General features: G+C 43.3%; 1 protein-coding gene across 4 annotated transcripts in view; it reads left to right on the forward strand.

Annotated features, from left to right (window-relative positions):
- Nucleotides 1-5,633: 5,633 nt before the first annotated feature.
- The window catches only part of KLHL18 (kelch like family member 18), a 41,204-nt gene continuing 29,101 nt past the window's right edge, over nt 5,634-17,736 (forward strand). The window contains exons 1-5 of one of the 4 annotated variants that reach the window (XM_068121036.2): nt 5,634-5,755; nt 7,436-7,566; nt 11,073-11,213; nt 12,351-12,549; nt 17,483-17,643. In XM_068121036.2, coding sequence (XP_067977137.1) covers nt 7,502-7,566; nt 11,073-11,213; nt 12,351-12,549; nt 17,483-17,643 — 566 coding nt within the window. In that variant the 5' untranslated portion in view covers nt 5,634-5,755; nt 7,436-7,501. Of the gene's footprint in view, nt 5,756-6,301; nt 6,981-7,435; nt 7,567-11,072; nt 11,214-12,350; nt 12,550-17,482; nt 17,644-17,736 lie in introns of those variants that run through there. The other 3 variants (XM_068121033.2, XM_068121038.2, XM_068121034.2) reach the window with 3 other exon arrangements.

The following is a 17,736-nucleotide window of genomic DNA, read 5'->3' on the forward strand; positions in this document are numbered from 1 at the left end:
TCATGGCCTGGTTTTTGCTCTGATATGCATTGTCAGCTGTGAGACCTTAAATCGACAGGTGTGTGCCTTTCCAAATCATGTCCAATCAATTGAATTTACCACAGGTGGACTCCAATCAAGGTGTAGAAACATCTCAAAGATGATCAAGAGAAATGGGAGGCACCTGAGCAAAATTTCAAGCGTCATACAAAGGGTCTGAATACTTATGTCAATGTGATATTTCAGTTTTTTCTTTTTAATAAATATGCAAAACTTTCTAAATCCTGTTTTGTCTTTGTCATTATGGGGTATTGAGTGTAGATTGATGAGGGAAATAATGAATTTAAACGATTTCAGCATAAGGCTGCAACATAACAAAATGTGAAAAAAGTGAAGGGGTCTGAATACTTTCTGAATGCACTGTACATCACGATATTTCAAAAAAGTTGTTTGAGTCACTGGTCCAAATACGAAATAGTATAGCAAATTTCAAAAGGTTGTGGACTAATTCAAACGAAATTTGGTGGACTGGTTGTGCACGAGACAATAATAATAATAATAATAATTAATAATAATAATAATAATTCATTTATTTTGTATAGCGCTTTTCCAGAAGCCCAAAGGCGCTTTGACAGAGTGGCAAACATAATGCATAACAATACATGAAAACAACAATTTCAAAAAAGACAAGAATCAATAGGGAAATATTTAAAGCAAAAGGAGGGAGAAGGAGAAGAGATAGTCAGGGGTTAAATGCTGTGGGTTGAATGTTGAATGCAGTGTTGAACAGGTGGGTCTTTAGTGATGTTTTGAATGTGGTGAGTGAGGAGGAGTCTCTGATGGTGTGAGGTAGTGAGTTCCAGAGGGTGGGCGCAGCGATGGAGAAGGCCCTGTCCCCCCAGGATCTGAATTTGGTCCGGATGGAGGGGGTCAGGAGGTTTGTACCAGCAGAGCGGAGGTTGCGGGTGGGAGTGTGTCTGGAGAGGAGGTCAGCCAGGTAGGATGGGGCCAGGTTATGGAGGGCTTTGTATGTCAAGAGGAGGATTTTGTACTGGATTCTCTGGGGGATGGGGAGCCAGTGAAGCTTGTAAAGGACGGGGGTGATGTGGTCACGGGTCCGGGAATGGGTGAGTAGACGGGCAGCGGAGTTCTGAATGTATTGGAGTTTATTGGTGATTTTTGAGGGTGAACCATAGAGGAGGCTATTGCAGTAGTCCAGACGGGAGGTGATGAAGGCGTGGATGAGGGTTTCTGCAGCCGTGGAGGAGAGGGATGAGCGGAGACGGGCAATGTTTTTCAGGTGAAAGAAGGCTGACTTTGTGATCTGTTTAGTGTATTTGTCGAAGTAAAGGGTTTGGTCAAAGATGACGCCAAGATTCCGGATGTGAGGGGAGGTGGATACTGGGATACCGTCGATGTTGAGGGCAAAGTTATGGGTGGATTTTGTGAGCGTTTTTGGGCCAATGATGATTATTTCAGATTTATCACAGTTAAGCTTGAGGAAGTTGATTTGAAGCCAGGATTTTATTTCAGTGATGCAGTTTGTCAGGATAGAGTGGGTGTCGGTGGAGACGAACTTGGTGGAGATGAAAAGCTGGATGTCATCGGCGAAGCAGTGGAATTGGAGACCATGACAGCGGATTAAGTGACCGAGCGGGGACAGGTAAAGGATGAAGAGGAGGGGGCCAAGAACTGAACCTTGGGGGACACCTTGGGGGAGGGGAGCAGTGGGGGATTTGCAGTTATTGATGGAGATGAACTGGCATCTGTCATAGAGGTATGATTTAATCCAAGAGAGGGCAGTGCCGGTAACGTTAAAGGTGGATTCAAGTCGGGTGAGGAGGATAGTGTGATCGATGGTGTCAAAGGCAGCGCTGAGGTCGAGGAGGACGAGAATGTTGAGGTTGCCAGCGTCAGAGGAGAGGAGAAGGTCGTTGGTGATTTTGAGGAGAGCAGTTTCAGTACTGTGGTTGGACCGGAATCCGGATTGGAATGTTTCATACAGGTTATTGGCAGAGAGATGATGTTTGAGTTGAGTGGCTACAGCGCGTTCCAAAACTTTTGACAGAAAGGGTAGGTTGGAGATGGGTCTGAAGTTGTTTAGGGTGTCAGGGTTTAGACCAGGTTTTTTTAGAATGGGGGTAACAGCAGCAATTTTGAGGGAAGGTGGGACGATGCCTGTAGACAGGGAGGAGTTTATTGTTGCAATGATAAGTGGAGAGAGAGCAGGGAGGGAGGCTTTGACAAAGCTGGGGGGGATGGGGTCAAGAGTGCAGGTGGCAGTTTTCATTCCTATGAGGAGTTCAGAGAGGTCAGTAGGGGAGATTGGGGAGAACCGAGACAGGGGATGGCAGGACAAGGGGGGGCAGGTGGTTGGAGGGGGAGCGGGTGCGGCGGTGGTCAAGCTGTTGTAGATGTTGTCAATTTTGCGTTGGAAGAAAGAGAGGAAGGAGATGCAGTTGTCTACTGTGAATGACTGGGTGGTGGTGTCCAGGGGGCGGAGGAGTTTGTTTATTGTCGAGAAGAGTGCTTTTGGGTTTCCGGAGCCAGAGTGGATAATTTGAGAGTAGTAGGCAGAGCGGGCGCGGGAGAGGGCATCTTTGTAGTGTTGTAGGTGGTCCTTGTAGGCTTGGGAGTGAACTGTGAGACCCGTTTTATTGCGGAGTCTTTCAAGTTGGCGAGCACGAGTTTTCATCAGGTGGAGTTCAGGGGTAAACCAGGGAGCAGAATGGGTGAAAGAAACTGTTTTGGTTTTTACAGGCGCAAGCTGGTCAAGGCAGGAGGAGAGAGTGTGGTTGTAGTAGTCAGTGAGGTCAGAAGGGGTGTGGAGGTCAATGAAGGGAGAAGTGGACATTTTTTCAGAGAGGGTGGATGAGAATGAGGTAGGTGAAAGAGCGTTTAGCTTACGGAAGTTGATTGTGCGATAATGCCTTGGTGTTGGGGCGGGGATGTTGATGGTCAGAGTGATGGCTAAGTGGTCAGAGAGGGTGAGGTCAGAGCCATAGAGATGGTGCAAATTTAATCCAGTGGAGCAGACAAGGTCCAAAATGTGACCACGGATATGGACCACGGACCACAATGATTAATCGATTCGATTTTGGTGAAGATTCGAATACAGATTTAGATACGAGAATTTTTTTAATTTTCAAGTGATCCCTCACCATTGAGTGATGGGGCCAAAAACGATATACATCAAGATATTTCAAAAAGTTGTGGACAGATCCAAACGAGGTTTGGTGGAGAGGTTGGGGTTGTGACAAGGACGAATCGATTCGATTTTGGTGAAGATTCGAATCCAGATCTGGATCAGAGAATTTTTTTAAAGTGATTCTTCACCATTGAGGGATTGGATCAAAACGATACATAGGAGGATTATTCGGATGAAATTTGGTGGAGAGGTTGAGGGTGTGACAAGGACGAAATATTCTGATTTTGGTGAAGATTCGAATCCGGACCGGATACGAGGTTTAAAATTTTTTGTAAGTGATTCTTCGCCATTGAGATATAGGGCCAAAAACGACAACGACATTGAGATTATAGCACGATAATTCAAAAAGTTATGGATGGATTCGGATGAAATTTGGTGGAGAGATTGGGGGTGTGACAAGCACAAACTGATTCGATTTTGGTGAAGATTCGAATCCGGATCCGGATCAGATTTTTTAAAAAGTGATTCTTCACCATTGAGTGATATATGGGGTCAAAACGATACATAGCAGGATATCTCAAACAGTTGTGGATGGATTCGGATGAAATTTGGTGGAGAGGTTGAGGGTGTGACAAGGACGAAATATTCTGATTTTCGTGAAGATTCGAATCCGGACCGGATACGAGGTTTAACAATTTTTGAAAGTGATTCTTCACCATTGAGATATAGGGCCAAAAACGACAACGACATTGAGATTATAGCACGATAATTCAAAAGTTATGGATGGATTCGGATGAAATTTGGTGGAGAGGTTGAGGGTGTGACAAGGACGAAATATTCTGATTTTCGTGAAGATTCGAATCCGGACCGGATACGAGGTTTAACAATTTTTGAAAGTGATTCTTCACCATTGAGATATAGCGCCAAAAACGACAACGACATTGAGATTATAGCACGATAATTCAAAAAGTTATGGATGGATTCGGATGAAATTTGGTGGAGAGGTTGAGGGTGTGACAAGGACGAAATATTCTGATTTTCGTGAAGATTCGAATCCGGACCGGATACGAGGTTTAACAATTTTTGAAAGTGATTCTTCGCCATTGAGGTATAGCGCCAAAAACGACAACGACATTGAGATTATAGCACGATATTTCAAAAAGTTATGGATGGATTTGGATGAGATTTGGTGGAGAGATTGGGGGTGTGACGAGCACAAACTGATTCGATTGTCGTGAAGATTCGAATCCGGACCGGATACGAGGTTTAACATTTTTTGAAAGTGATTCTTCGCCATTGAGGTATAGCGCCAAAAACGACAACGACATTGAGATTATAGCACGATATTTCAAAAAGTTATGGATGGATTTGGATGAGATTTGGTGGAGAGATTGGGGGTGTGACAAGCACAAACTGATTCGATTTTGGTGAAGATTCGAATCCGGATCCGGATCAGATTTTTAAAAAAGTGATTCTTCGCCATTGAGGTATAGCGCCAAAAACGACGACATTGAGATTATAGCACGATATTTCAAAAAGTTATGGATGGATTTGGATGAAATTTGGTGGAGAGATTGGGGGTGTGACAAGCACAAACTGATTCGATTTTGGTGAAGATTCGAATCCGGATCCGGATCAGATTTTTTAAAAAGTGATTCTTCACCATTGAGTGATATATGGGGTCAAAACGATACATAGCAGGATATCTCAAAAAGTTGTGGATGGATTCGGATGAAATTTGGTGTAGAGATTGGGATGTGACAAGAACAAACTGATTAGATTTTGGTTCAGGTCCGAATCCGGATCGGGCCTCTCAGTGAGATACAAAACATAAACTGTCCAGCCTGGCGGAGGTATGCCCTCCACCGAATGCCGTTCAGGTTATATAAGCAAAGGTATCAATTTAAATACCGCAAGAACCCCCACCCCACACTCCCCAGTACAGATAAGTATAAAACAAGTGTTTAACGATGAATAGTTCCATGTTGGAGGGTGTTAGAGCTTGGGGGTTAGTGTCCCGCTTTACATTCGAAGACACGCAATTACATTTAGATTTCGAACAAACTTGTTACCCTTAATTTATGTTTCAATTACGACTTCGATAGAATAATATATTTCGTCCGCAAGTTACAAACAAGCATCGTTTGACTATTTTGCGGAAGTTTAAATGTACAAGTACCTTGCTGTTTGTAGGGGACGGTTGTTTGACCCTGATACAATAAACAAATATAATATACAGCCTGAACTGTTGCAGGAGCATCATACCTTAGCATGAAATTACAACTTCTTAGACTCTGTATTTATAGTCTTTGGTCTAAAAGCCAAAGATTCTGGTGTTAATCGAAGTCCTTAGTTCCAAAGGGACAATCCATTCGGCGTCCCCAGTCTCCAGGGAACAAAGATGTCCACACAAGGCAGGATGAGGGCGGAGTTAAAGTGAAGGTGTGATTGTGGGCGTGGCTTAGTGTCGAGTGGGCGGGATCGAGGGACTGAATGTCGGAGTCTTGTCTTGAACACTGTACTGTATTGGGGAGTTTAAAATAGTAGAGGGGAAAAGAAAAACATTAAAGATTAAAAGGAAAGGTAATAAAAAAAGATGATATATTTTGTTCACAAAAGTGTCAAAAAGTAAGTATAGGCACAGCACAGGTGAAATGTATTTGGTCTCTCACACCTGTGCCATATTTTCTTTCTAAAATTTGGTTTCTAAAATTATAAAAACGAGCTTGTTTATGAAAGTTTACCTTCTTGTGACAGCCCTATAATCCATCTACATACTACGTACGGATACTGTATTTGAAACGCTCTCCAGTCTTTCTCACTCCCTTTCCCTTTACATTACACGTTTCAATGTTGTTTTGCTATTTTTTTAATTAAATACCTTCCTCTTTACGTATATAATAATTCGATGAATCTTGACGTTTCTCTTGTATTTCATTTTTTCGATTTTTTGTTTTGGTCCCTTGACTGAAACTTAATACCTGTGATTGACCGCCATGGCAGTGTAGTTGCTCGCATCATACGTTTGAATGCATGATAAGCAAGCTAGTAATCTTTAATAATATTTTTCATAGAGTTCTGGTTAAAAATATTAAATCTAGCCCAAAGTGTTTATTTACTCTGAAACCAGAAAGAAAATTAATGTTTATTTTAAAGATAGGAAGGATATTCGACACAATAAGAGGGTAAGAATATATTAAGGGCTTAAGAATGTTATGTTAATTATCAGTTTGACTTATAGTTGAACAATTTTGCAAACAAGATCAGAACTCACCGAGTAAGTTACAAAATCGACATAAAGCCACGTTAAAGCATTGGGCGGTGTGTGTAACAAGTCCTGTTAAACCCGGAATACGGCAAAAGGCTCAAACATGAGATTTGGGGTTTTAATGAGGAGCTTGTGCTGTTGCGGTTAAAATGGTTAACGTTGAAACCTTCACTGAGAAACCGAGCGAGGAAGTGAGTGTCGAGGGAGGGAGAGGAGTGTCCGCCACACGTTGCACAGCTGCTTGGGTGGGTGAGTCGGTTACCGACAATTGTAATGGAGGTCTGACCGCATTGCCATTAGACACCGTAGACAGAGGTGAAGCGACAAGGTGCGGCGGGACACCTGGACGATCGGCGAAGCGGAAGTGACTAACAACATTTGGTAACGCACGACGAACGAGGTGAAGCGCCAAGTTGTGGAGAAGAAGCTTCGACCGAATCGGAACCGTCGAGAGCTGGAGCAGCCATGGCTGATGATTTTGAGGACGACATTGAGCATTTCAGTGTGAATGACCATCCTGTCCGTGGTTTTGCCGTCATGGAGGAAATCAGACGTCAAGGAAAGCTTTGTGACGTTACACTGAAGGTTCGTGTCACGTAGACACGGTTTTGTGTACAAGGACAGGTTTTGAAATCGTTGTCACCGATACGGACATGTGCACCTAACCGATTGTATTCGTTATGCGCTGTTTGTATGTGTCACCGTGTTGAGAGCATGTCTCCTGGATACTGCCGTGATGTGACGTACTTAATGCAACGACGACTCCTCACTCACCACATTCAAAACATCACTCAAGACCCACCTGTTCAGCACTGCATTCAACATTCAACCCACAGCATTTAACCCCTGACTATCTCTTCTCCTTCTCCCTCCTTTTGCTTTAAATATTTCCCTATTGATTCTTGTCTTTTTGCAATTGTTGTTTTCATGTTTTGTTATGCATTATGTTTTGCACTCTGTCAAAGCGCCTTTGGGCTTCTGGAAAAGCGCTATACAAAATAAATGAATTATTATTATTACTATACCTGTGTTCATTACAGGTGGGAGAGTACAAATACAGTGCCCACCGTGTCGTGCTCGCTGCCTCCATACCATACTTCCATGCTATGTTTACCACGGACATGGCCGAGTGCAAGCAGGATGAGATCGTCATGAAGGATACTGACCCAAGGTACCTTTCGATCTGCACTGGCACACACATACACATACGCTCACACACACACACACTTGCATGCTCACACACGCTCGATGACATGCACACACACACGCACACACACACACGCACACACATACACGCACACACATACACGCACACACACACACGCTCACACACACACGCTCGTTCACGCACACACATACACACGCGTTCTCACACACAAACACGCATGTTCACACACACACACTCACACACACTTACATGCTCACACACACGCTCGATGACATACACACACACGCTCACTCACATGCACACACGCTCGCTCGCTCACACGCACACACACACACACACACACACACACACACACACACACACACACACACACACACACAGATGCTCACACGCACGCACACACACACACACACACACACACGCACACGCACACACCATGCAGTTCATGTGATCATTTTAACCTCCGCCACCAAAGGTGGACGGAGGTTATGTTTTCACCCCTGTCTGTCCGTTTGTGAACAGGATATATCAAAAAGTTGTGGACGGATTTGGACGAAACTTGGTGGACAGGTTGTGTGTGTGAAAAGGAAGAATCGATTCAATTTTAGTGAAGATCTCAATATGGATTCAGATATGAGAATTATTTAATTTTTAAGTGATTCTTCACCATAGAGCAGGGGTTCCCAACCTTTTTTTGTGTTATGGGCCCCTTGGCTCCCAGAGCACATCCCCAGCACTCCCCTCCCTTTCGCGAGGATCGAGCGGCGGAGCGCGTCTAAGCAGGCTAGTGGGTCTGGGAGCATGCCCCCCAGAAAAATTTTGATTTCTAGATGCTCTGTGGGGCATTCTGAGAGGTGTTTTTTCCTTTAACTGGCTATTTTGTTTGTATGAGAATTGGTAAATTATTACACAGAAAATGAGGAATTCCAAGTAGCCAACGTGAACATTTAGTTCCATCGTTTTTTTTTCTGTTCCTTACTGGCTCCCAACTACATCGTTTTTGGAAGAAGCAAACAAAGCAACGTCGCTCGAATGATGCATGTTTGATATGAGATTTTAATATTATCAGTAGCAACACTATGGACAGCATAAAATAGAAGTCACACAAGAAAACAGTATGAAAAGGTTCCAAGTCAAGAATATGTGAAAACTAAAAACCTCTGTTGTGTCTGTATTTAACACAGTGTGTTACAATCTCACAAAAAGAAACTCAATTCGACAACAACTCAGGTAATCAAAACTAGGGACGCGATGCATGCGCCGTAAAAGTGAATTAAAAACTCAGTGGGATGGCTGAAATTGCATTTTAACTACCAATTTGGGGTATCCGTGGTTGAGTCACAGTCAGGGCACAGCGGAGGTCATCTTCCACGTGGAGCCGATTACGCTGTTTCGATTTGATATTCAACAGCGTGGAAAAACCCCGCTTCGCAGAGATAGGTAGACGAGAATGGCAGAAGCACCCGGATAGCTATCTGGCTGATATTAGGGTAGCGACCCATTCCCATCCAAAACTCCATCAAGCTCTTCTCTTCGAATGTGTCTTTGGCAAATGAATCGTTTCGGAGATCCAGGAATTCATGTTGCATTGCCTCCGGCATGCTCTCCATGCAAAGGTTGATGGAAAAATGATTCCTCACAATTATTGCCTCATTGCCATTTAAATCAGGAAAATACTTGTGAAATTCTAGCTCCAGTGACTGCAGATGCTCAAGAATGTCATTTTTCAGTATGGGATCAAGCTCTTTTCCCATGCTGTCTTGCAATTCCGACATTCTTTCGAACATAGCAATGTTTCCTGTGTTGACTTTCCTGCGCAAGTTTTGGAGCTTAGCAACAAATCCTGTGAGATGATCGTGGAAAAGAATAATATTAGTCGCTCTTCCTTGGAGCTTGAGGTTCAGCTGGTTCTGCTGCTCGAAAATGTCAGCAAGATAAGCAAGTCGTTCGTTCCACAATTCTTTGTCGTAATGGTGCAGGAGGTCATGTTTCCCTTGAAGATTCAAGAAATGTTTGACTTCCGCACGAAGTTCAAAGACGCGGTTCAGAACATTCCCTTTCGGAAGGCAGCTTACAGCAGTATAGTACAGCAACGTTTCATGGTCCGCGTTCATGTCTTTGCACAGCTCCTTGAACATTCGGGTGTTGAGAGCCCCTGCCTTGATGTAGTTAACAATCTTGATTACGACTTCAAGAACTTTCTTCAATGAGAGAGGGAGAGTCTTACAAGCCAGGGCGTAGCGATTAATCTTACAGTGGGTTCCTTTCGCTTGTGGTGCCAGTATCTTCACTTTTGCTTGGAATCCGGATTTGGAACCAAGCATGGTAGGAGCACCGTCAGTACAGACACCGCATACATTCTCCCACTGAATTCCTCCCGCATCGAAGAACAACTTCATTTTTTCCATGACGTCGTTAGCTTTTGTCGTTGTTTCCAGGGCACTGCAGAACAAGAATTCTTCCTTGATATCATCTCCCTTGACAAAGTGAACGAATGCCAGTAGCTGGGAGCAGGAACTAACATCGGTCGATTCATCAAGTTGAAAAGAAAACAAGCCGAAAGGCGCCGCCTTAATCTCATTGATGATCTGTTTTCACATCTTCCGACATGTCACGGATACGACGCTGCACTGCGTTATTCGATAAAGACACCTGTTCAACTTTGCGAGCCTCTGCCTTGCCGAGAACCCGTTCAACAATGAGGAGGGTACAAGGCTTGATGAGTGTCTCCCCAATCGAGTGGGGTTTTTTCTTCTTTGCAATTTCAAGAGAAACTTCATGAGAAGCCTGGACAGTTGCTACATCTTGTTGTTGAAAAGCTCCTCCCTCATCCAACTTGTCGCTTTACATTTCTTTCATGCCGCTTGAAAAATTCGGGATCCTGCTTTACATGTTGTGCGTGATTCGTGTCAAGGTGCAACTTCAACTTGGATGGCCTCATGGATTCAGTACTCAAAACCTTGACACAGCACACATTGTGGTTTCTCTTGGCCAGATACGGTAATGGACGTGAATCCAAGCTTTATGTATTCGTCAAGATACTTTCTTTTTTTTACTCCCAGAAGCCATAACGTCAAATCTGCAATAGGAAAAAATCAAAACAATATCAGTCAAAACAATAAAATAAAAGAAATTTTTTTTTTTAGTATGGTTCTAATTAACCCATGGCCCCCCGAGAAATACACCATGTCCCCACAGGGGGCCATGGCCCCCAGGTTGGGAACCACGGCCATAGATCGGGCGAAAAGCGATATATAACATGATATTTTAAAAAGTTATGGACGAGTTATGGTTAATATTTGTGGCCATATGTTATTTTGACCGTTTTCCTTTTGCAAGTTAGGAAACGGCACTCACTCGGATGACAATATTGACCCAGCAATCTTATCAAGGGTATCTTATCAATTTTATCAAGCGATCTTATCAAAATGCAGGCCTGTGGGCCTCCCTCAGCTTTTTTTTGTTGCTGTCCTCATCCTCTGCTGTCTACTCTCATTTGCCGCATGCAGTGCCATTGAGGCCCTCATTAACTTTGCCTACAACGGACGCTTGGCCATTGACCGACACAATGTACAAGCATTGCTTGTTGGCGCATCCTTCTTGCAGCTCCAGAACGTCAAGGATGCTTGTTGCCACTACCTCAAGGAAAGGTTGGTACATCCCTAAAATCTTGAGCATTATGTTTAACATCCCTCGTGTTTTATTCGGAAGACAAAGAGAATTAGAACGGCACTCAGTAGTGTGCATACCACCGCCAGGCTGAACACTTTACGTTTTATATCCCACTGATGGGTCGAATCTGCATCCGTACCTGAACCAAAATCTAATCGGCTTGTTCTTGTCACCTACCCAACTCGTCCACCAAGTTTTATCATGACTCGTCCGTAACTTTTTGAAATATCGTGCTATGTACTGTTTTTGGCCCGATCTCTCAATGGTGAAGAAGAATAACTTTTAAAATAAAAAACGAGTATCCAGATCAAGATCTTCACCAAAATGGAATCAATTTGTCCTTGTCAAACACCTAACATGTCCACCAAGTTTCATATGAATCTGTCTTTTTTTTTTTTAGATATCCTGCTCACAGATAAACAGGTGAATACACAACCTTCGTCCACCTTTGGTTGTGGAGGTAAAGAGAGTTATAAATCATACTCGATGTATTAATGGGAATCAAAAACGCACTGCATACATTCTCTGATCAATTGTCTGGCATTAAAGAGTTTCAATAGGTTAATAAAACCGTTGAATCAGTTCTTTATAAACCCTGGCGTTACTAATATTCCAATTAACCCTTAATTGCAATATGGAACGTCGGTCCAATTTCCCCTTGGATTAATTTTCATATGCAGAGATCTGGGCTCGTGGAAGAGTTTAACGACAGAGGGAAAGGAAAGGCAAAACATTGATAGTGCAGAGCGGAACCGGAAAAACAACGGAATAGATAGGGATAAGGAGACCAGGCGCGTGAGCAAACAGGAAAAGTTAACAGAGTAAATATGGAAAAAGTAAATTTTCACTGCAGATGAGACTCGGTGAGAAATGAAAGGATCTTCTTCTTCTGCTTCTTCTTCATCATCCTTCCATGTGTTTCAAATGGCTTTTATTTCATTGTTTGGACGAACATCCTCGTGTATACTTTTTTGGGACACCATGGGACGTTTTTGGAGTTTTTGCTTGGAGCTTGGAGTTTTTGTTTTGTGCCATAAACATCATTGTCATTAAGGGGTCAAGTCGATTATCTGAAAGTTACCAACTTGCTCCGTCCGTTCTGCTGGAAACTACAGGCTGCACCCGAAGAACGTGCTTGGTGTGCGTACGTTTGCCGAGACAATGATGTGTGCTGGACTGTACAAGGCGGCCAGCAGCTTTTTGCATCAGCATTTTGTGGAGGTCTCCACCAGCGAAGAGTTCCTTGCCCTGCCTCCCAATGAGCTCATCGAGCTGCTATCCAGGGATGAGCTAAACGTGCAAAATGAGGAGCAGGTGAGACCAAAGAACCATTAGGCTATATTCCAGCTCAGAGGTTGTTGGACAACTTGCCCAACTGTGAAAAACCAATACGTTATTGAGTACTGATCCTATAATCGAATGTGGGTACTGCATTTTTCAAACATAAGCAGTACCATGTTGTTAATTTTGGTGTGTGTGATTGTTTGGTAATTATACACTGCGAACGGGAAACATAAAACTAGTTGTATAAAAGCCTGTCAAAAATGGTGGGTTGGAACCGTTCATTTGACGATACAGCCTCATGAGCATGCCAAAGTCTGAAGCCTCGGCCTAGTCAGATATGCTTATCTCTTTTTATTTTATTTATTAGACATCATACGGATGTAAATGAACACACTTTTTACTCTGTGCGCGATGCACATCACGTGCAGAGAATTTCACCTCCCTGCACTTTGTATTTATTGTTATTTTAAAAAACGCTTCTGTACACCGCCCTTGAGGCTCGGTTTGCAAGCCACCGTCTACATTTCCAATATAAGAGACATAATTACCCTTTTATGGAAAATATTTTTCGACTTTGTTTTATCCTCAAAAATAGAACATAGTGAACACACATTTGTGTTAAAAGATTGGCCTTTAAAACCCGACTCAAATCATCCTTATGAAGTAGGACAGACATCTGTACAAACAGACATTGTGTTTTATGTGGTCGATGATGATGGGAAGATAAAATGACACAAATGATACATTATTATGGGAGAATATGAAATGATAGGATTGATCTGATATTTACCGTGCAATTCAGGGCACGTGCAGCTGGATTTGGTGTGCTAATGCGCGGGAAGCTTTGCAGAACTTCTGCGCATCAACTTTGATTCTAACCCATCGTGGAACGTCCCACAAATTATACTGTTTCAGTAGCCGCACACTTATTTAATTTGCAAGACTTTATCAAACTTTTTTTTTGCAAGACTTTATTGGGGTTTGAGTGACTGTTGCTCCTGATCCAGGTGAGCTTCAGGACCCGTGGTCCTATTATTTTTATTTTTTTAACCTTTCCTGCGCCTTTTCTTTTGATTTGTCTTTGTGTCACTTCACGTTTCAGGACAGTTGATGCATTTTGGATATGCTGTTCAACCATCACCATATCTCATAATTCTGGCATCCTGTGCCTCATCCTTTGTAAACCATGTTCTAACCACACCTATACCGGGAGCAGTTCCATGTTGCAGCTGTACCACAATTACGACAGTGGTCCAAACTTGATATGAACTTTAGTTTGTACAAAATAATAGGGGTACCGACCGGAAAGTAATGTGGTTTTTTTTTAAGCTGTGTATTCCTCTTTGAAAAACGACCTTACTTTCCAGACACCTGATAGAATAATGTATGCACATTAGTGATTGAAGGAATTTATATTTGTAATGTTTATAACCGTTACCCATGACAATTTGTCTCATGGTTTAATATACGTCCTGAATATCAAGATGGTCAATAATTTACTTCCAACTCCTCAACCCTGTTGAAATGTACATACGATCGATCCTGTTGTCCATACATTCCAACAGACTGGATGTTTTGGAATGTAGAGACAATTGGTGCACAGGTGATTGTCTGACAAGGACATGTGTATTAAAGAGTGCCTTAAGGGACAATAAGTTTTCACCAAAACATGCTATTAATAATTACCTCTGCCAATGAAGGTGGACAGAGGTGTTTTTACCCGTTTGTCTGTCTCTATCTGTGAGCAGGATATCTCAAAAAGTTGTGGAATGATTCAGACGTAACTTGGTTGACGGGTTGGGTTTGTGACCAGGACAAGTTGATTAGATGTTGGTGAATATACAGATCTGGGTACAACAATTATTTGTGTTCTTCACCATTGAGAAAGGAATGAATGAATGATCGTTTTAAGACCATTTATTCACCATTGAGAGATGGGGCTAAAAACGATGTATAGCCCAATATTTCAAGAAGTTGTGGATGAGTTATGTCAAAACTTGGTGGATGAGTTGGGTAGGTGATAAGAAAGCCGATTAGATTTTGGTTCAGATCCGGCCTATTGGTGGGATACAAAATGAAAACAGTTTTGTAATGTACTGAAACATGGATGGGAGGGAGACAAACATGGATTTATGCTAAAATGTGAATACTGTCCTGACGGCACCGGCGGTTAACACCACTGGGTAACGAATAGCCGTAACGGTCCTTTACTCCGAGGCGCATAGCCGAAACTGGCGGTTGGTCCGTCGTGCGCGGTGAGGGAACCAAAGCGCTTACCCGGACGGAACCACACGGGTTTATTCTCGGACTCAACACCATGCAAACAAGACAACAAATGAAATGCAACAATAGGGATTTAATGAAAGTAAATGTAATGTGAAATAAAGGTTGAGGTAAAATAAATCCTACTTCACCACTTTGAAGAGGACCCTCCACGCAGACACAAAAACACACAAGGGGAAAGATAAAATAAAACAAGCATTCTGAGTATTGCGCTGCAATACATGTCCCCTACCGGCAGTCTGTCGTTTGGAAAACTGTTGGAAATTACCAAGGGTTATTTACCCACAGGTTCTGAATCGTTCCCAATCGCTAATTACCTCAGGACGGGCTCATCTGTGATTCGCACTCGGGACTTCGATTTATACACCTTGCAGACAGGTCAGTAGAAGCACGACAAAATAAGTTGTTGATAAAGAACCTTTCGAGTCGCTAAATATCAGTAATTTATTATATTTTCCAGTTCACGATCAATGATCGATGTGTATATATATAATGTTGCTCGGCGTGGCTCCGCCCCTCCCGAAAGCACGCGCTGTCGCACTTTTGACGTGCGTGCGGTGCGGCTTGAGGAGAACTCTAGAATAAACAAAGTGCCATAACTTTGTCAAAAATGATCGAAACGTCGTGAAGTTAGAACTTGATCTGTAACTTATCATGAGGAAACCATGTACCAAGTTTGAAATCATTAGCAATAAGAGTTTTAAAAAAAGTCCGGAAAGCTGTTCTTTGCGTGACGGACTGACAGACAGACAGACTGACGGACTGAGGGACGGCGTGCAAACCTATAGTCCCCTCCGGTGTACACCAGTAGGGGACTAATAAATGGTTTATTTTAGTCGGCCGGCACTCAGCTTGCTCAACGAGATCGTTGAATGAAGTCGGCAGTACAGGGTGACCAAGTCCAACGCTTCCTGAGCGCCCAATACGTCGCCGAGCTGATGGCGGCGACGCGCACAGAGCCGTCGAGTGAGCTGTGAAGACTGGCCTCTTTTTGCTCTCCCTCTCTATCTCCGTCCGAAGCGCCAAGAGCCCCGCAAACCACCGCCTTATTGCTCCTCTTCACGATCGCAAAAGTTCCACATAATCTCTGGAAAGTCTCCTCGCAGGAGCACACGAGACCAAAAAGCGACCGCCAGGGACAAAAGCCAGTCCAAGAGGGCCAGAACGATGCTTCTTCTTCTTCCTTTCCGAACCATCTCGCTCTCACGTCACTGTCCAATCGCCGAGCTCCGTCGAATCGCCCCATGGTCTTGCTTGACCAATGACAAACTTCGGGTGTGGCCTTTTTCCTTACTCGGTTGGTGAGCGGGGTTTAATTGCCGATCGAGAACGTTCGGCTTCTGTCGGCATGGTGTTGGTTATGGTTGGTTAATGGACGGTTGTTGTTATCGTTGTTGTAAAGAGCGTGAGTTTTTATGGCCGGCCTTGTTATAATTGTAAAAAACGTCGGGAAAACCACAGGGAGCAATCAGACTGGGGAAAACGAACTTTAATCCCTACCTTGTTAATGTAGCTCCACACCCCCTTCCACTCCCCCCGTATGAAGACACAAACAATCTTAAGCTCCATTTTCCCTACTTAATACATTTAAATGTCTCCTACGCATCCACATTCCATGCTAATACAGGGTCCGTCAGGGAGGTGTGACGATTTTCAGAAAACGCGTACACAGTTATTTTTAGTCTAATTTCAATTTTTATTTTTTTTAAAGACTATATATATATAATGCCATGTAATACACTAACAAAGACATTTTAAAAATGTAATTCATGTTTGAAAAATGACCATCTAAATGGCGGCCGTTCTTGTCCAAGCATTCTTGCAGACGCGCGGAAAAGATCCAGCATTTCTCAGCACAGCAGCATCCCTCAGCAGTTCCAGCATTCTTTCTGCGAACGTAAACTGCCGTACGAAATCATTCTGCTGCAGTTATTGAACCACCATGATTTTGTACGCGTGATAATGAAGGTCCAAGTGCAAAATTCGACGAACTGATCTGTCTGACATCCGTAGAGCGCGAGCGTGCCGTACCGCTGACCGACGAGGGCTGGCCTCCACAGCTTGTCGAACCCTTTCGATGTTTTCCGGGGTCCTAACGGTTCGATCACCTCCCCGAGCTGCTCTCGGCCTCAGATCCAGTTGTCCTGAAGCTTTTTACCCACTTCAATATTGTGTTTCGAGACGGAACGGTGCCACGTCGACCAACATTGAAGTGAGTACGAAATCTGCGCTGTGTAAGCACCACCGAACTACCCGTTTGAATAAACGTCTCAACAACAAAGACGCGATGTTCAATCGTCCACAGCTCCATGGCTACTGAAATGGCGCCTAACAACGAGTAACCAACAGCCATCACGCATGCGCTAGACCCCCCACTTGCATTGTTATACCTAATTCAAACATGAATTACATTTTTTAAATGTCTTTGTTACAGTGTATTTAATGGCATTATATATGTAGTCTTTAAAAAAAAAAAATTTGAAATTAGACTAAAAATAACTGTGTACGAGTTTTCTGAAAATCGTCACACCTCCCAGCCAGACCCTGTACTATACAATCCCATCTGTACTACGGTAATCCATCCTCTACTCCCACAAACGTAACAATACTGTTACATCTGCAAATGTACTTTGTGAAAGTGTGCATGGGTTAATCTATAGTTCATGTATGTTCCTATCAGGTGTTTGAGGCTGGGTTGTACTGGGTTTGCCATGACCACTCACTGCGGGTCCCACTCTTGGCTGATGTGCTGTCTTGTGTGCGTCTGCCACTGTGCCATCCACACTTCCTCGCTGACCATGTCCAGCAAAATGAACTGGTCAAATCTTGCCACCGCTGCAGGTAAAATCTCAATTTGCTAATGGCTTTGCCACTCTTGCTTATGAAAGATTTTATTTTCAAACATTTTTGCTATTTCCACCCTTGACCCCTAAT

The sequence above is a fragment of the Myxine glutinosa genome, chromosome 6, assembly GCF_964187855.1.
Source record: "Myxine glutinosa chromosome 6, kmMyxGlut1.1, whole genome shotgun sequence".
Taxonomy (NCBI): Eukaryota; Metazoa; Chordata; class Myxini; order Myxiniformes; family Myxinidae; genus Myxine; species Myxine glutinosa.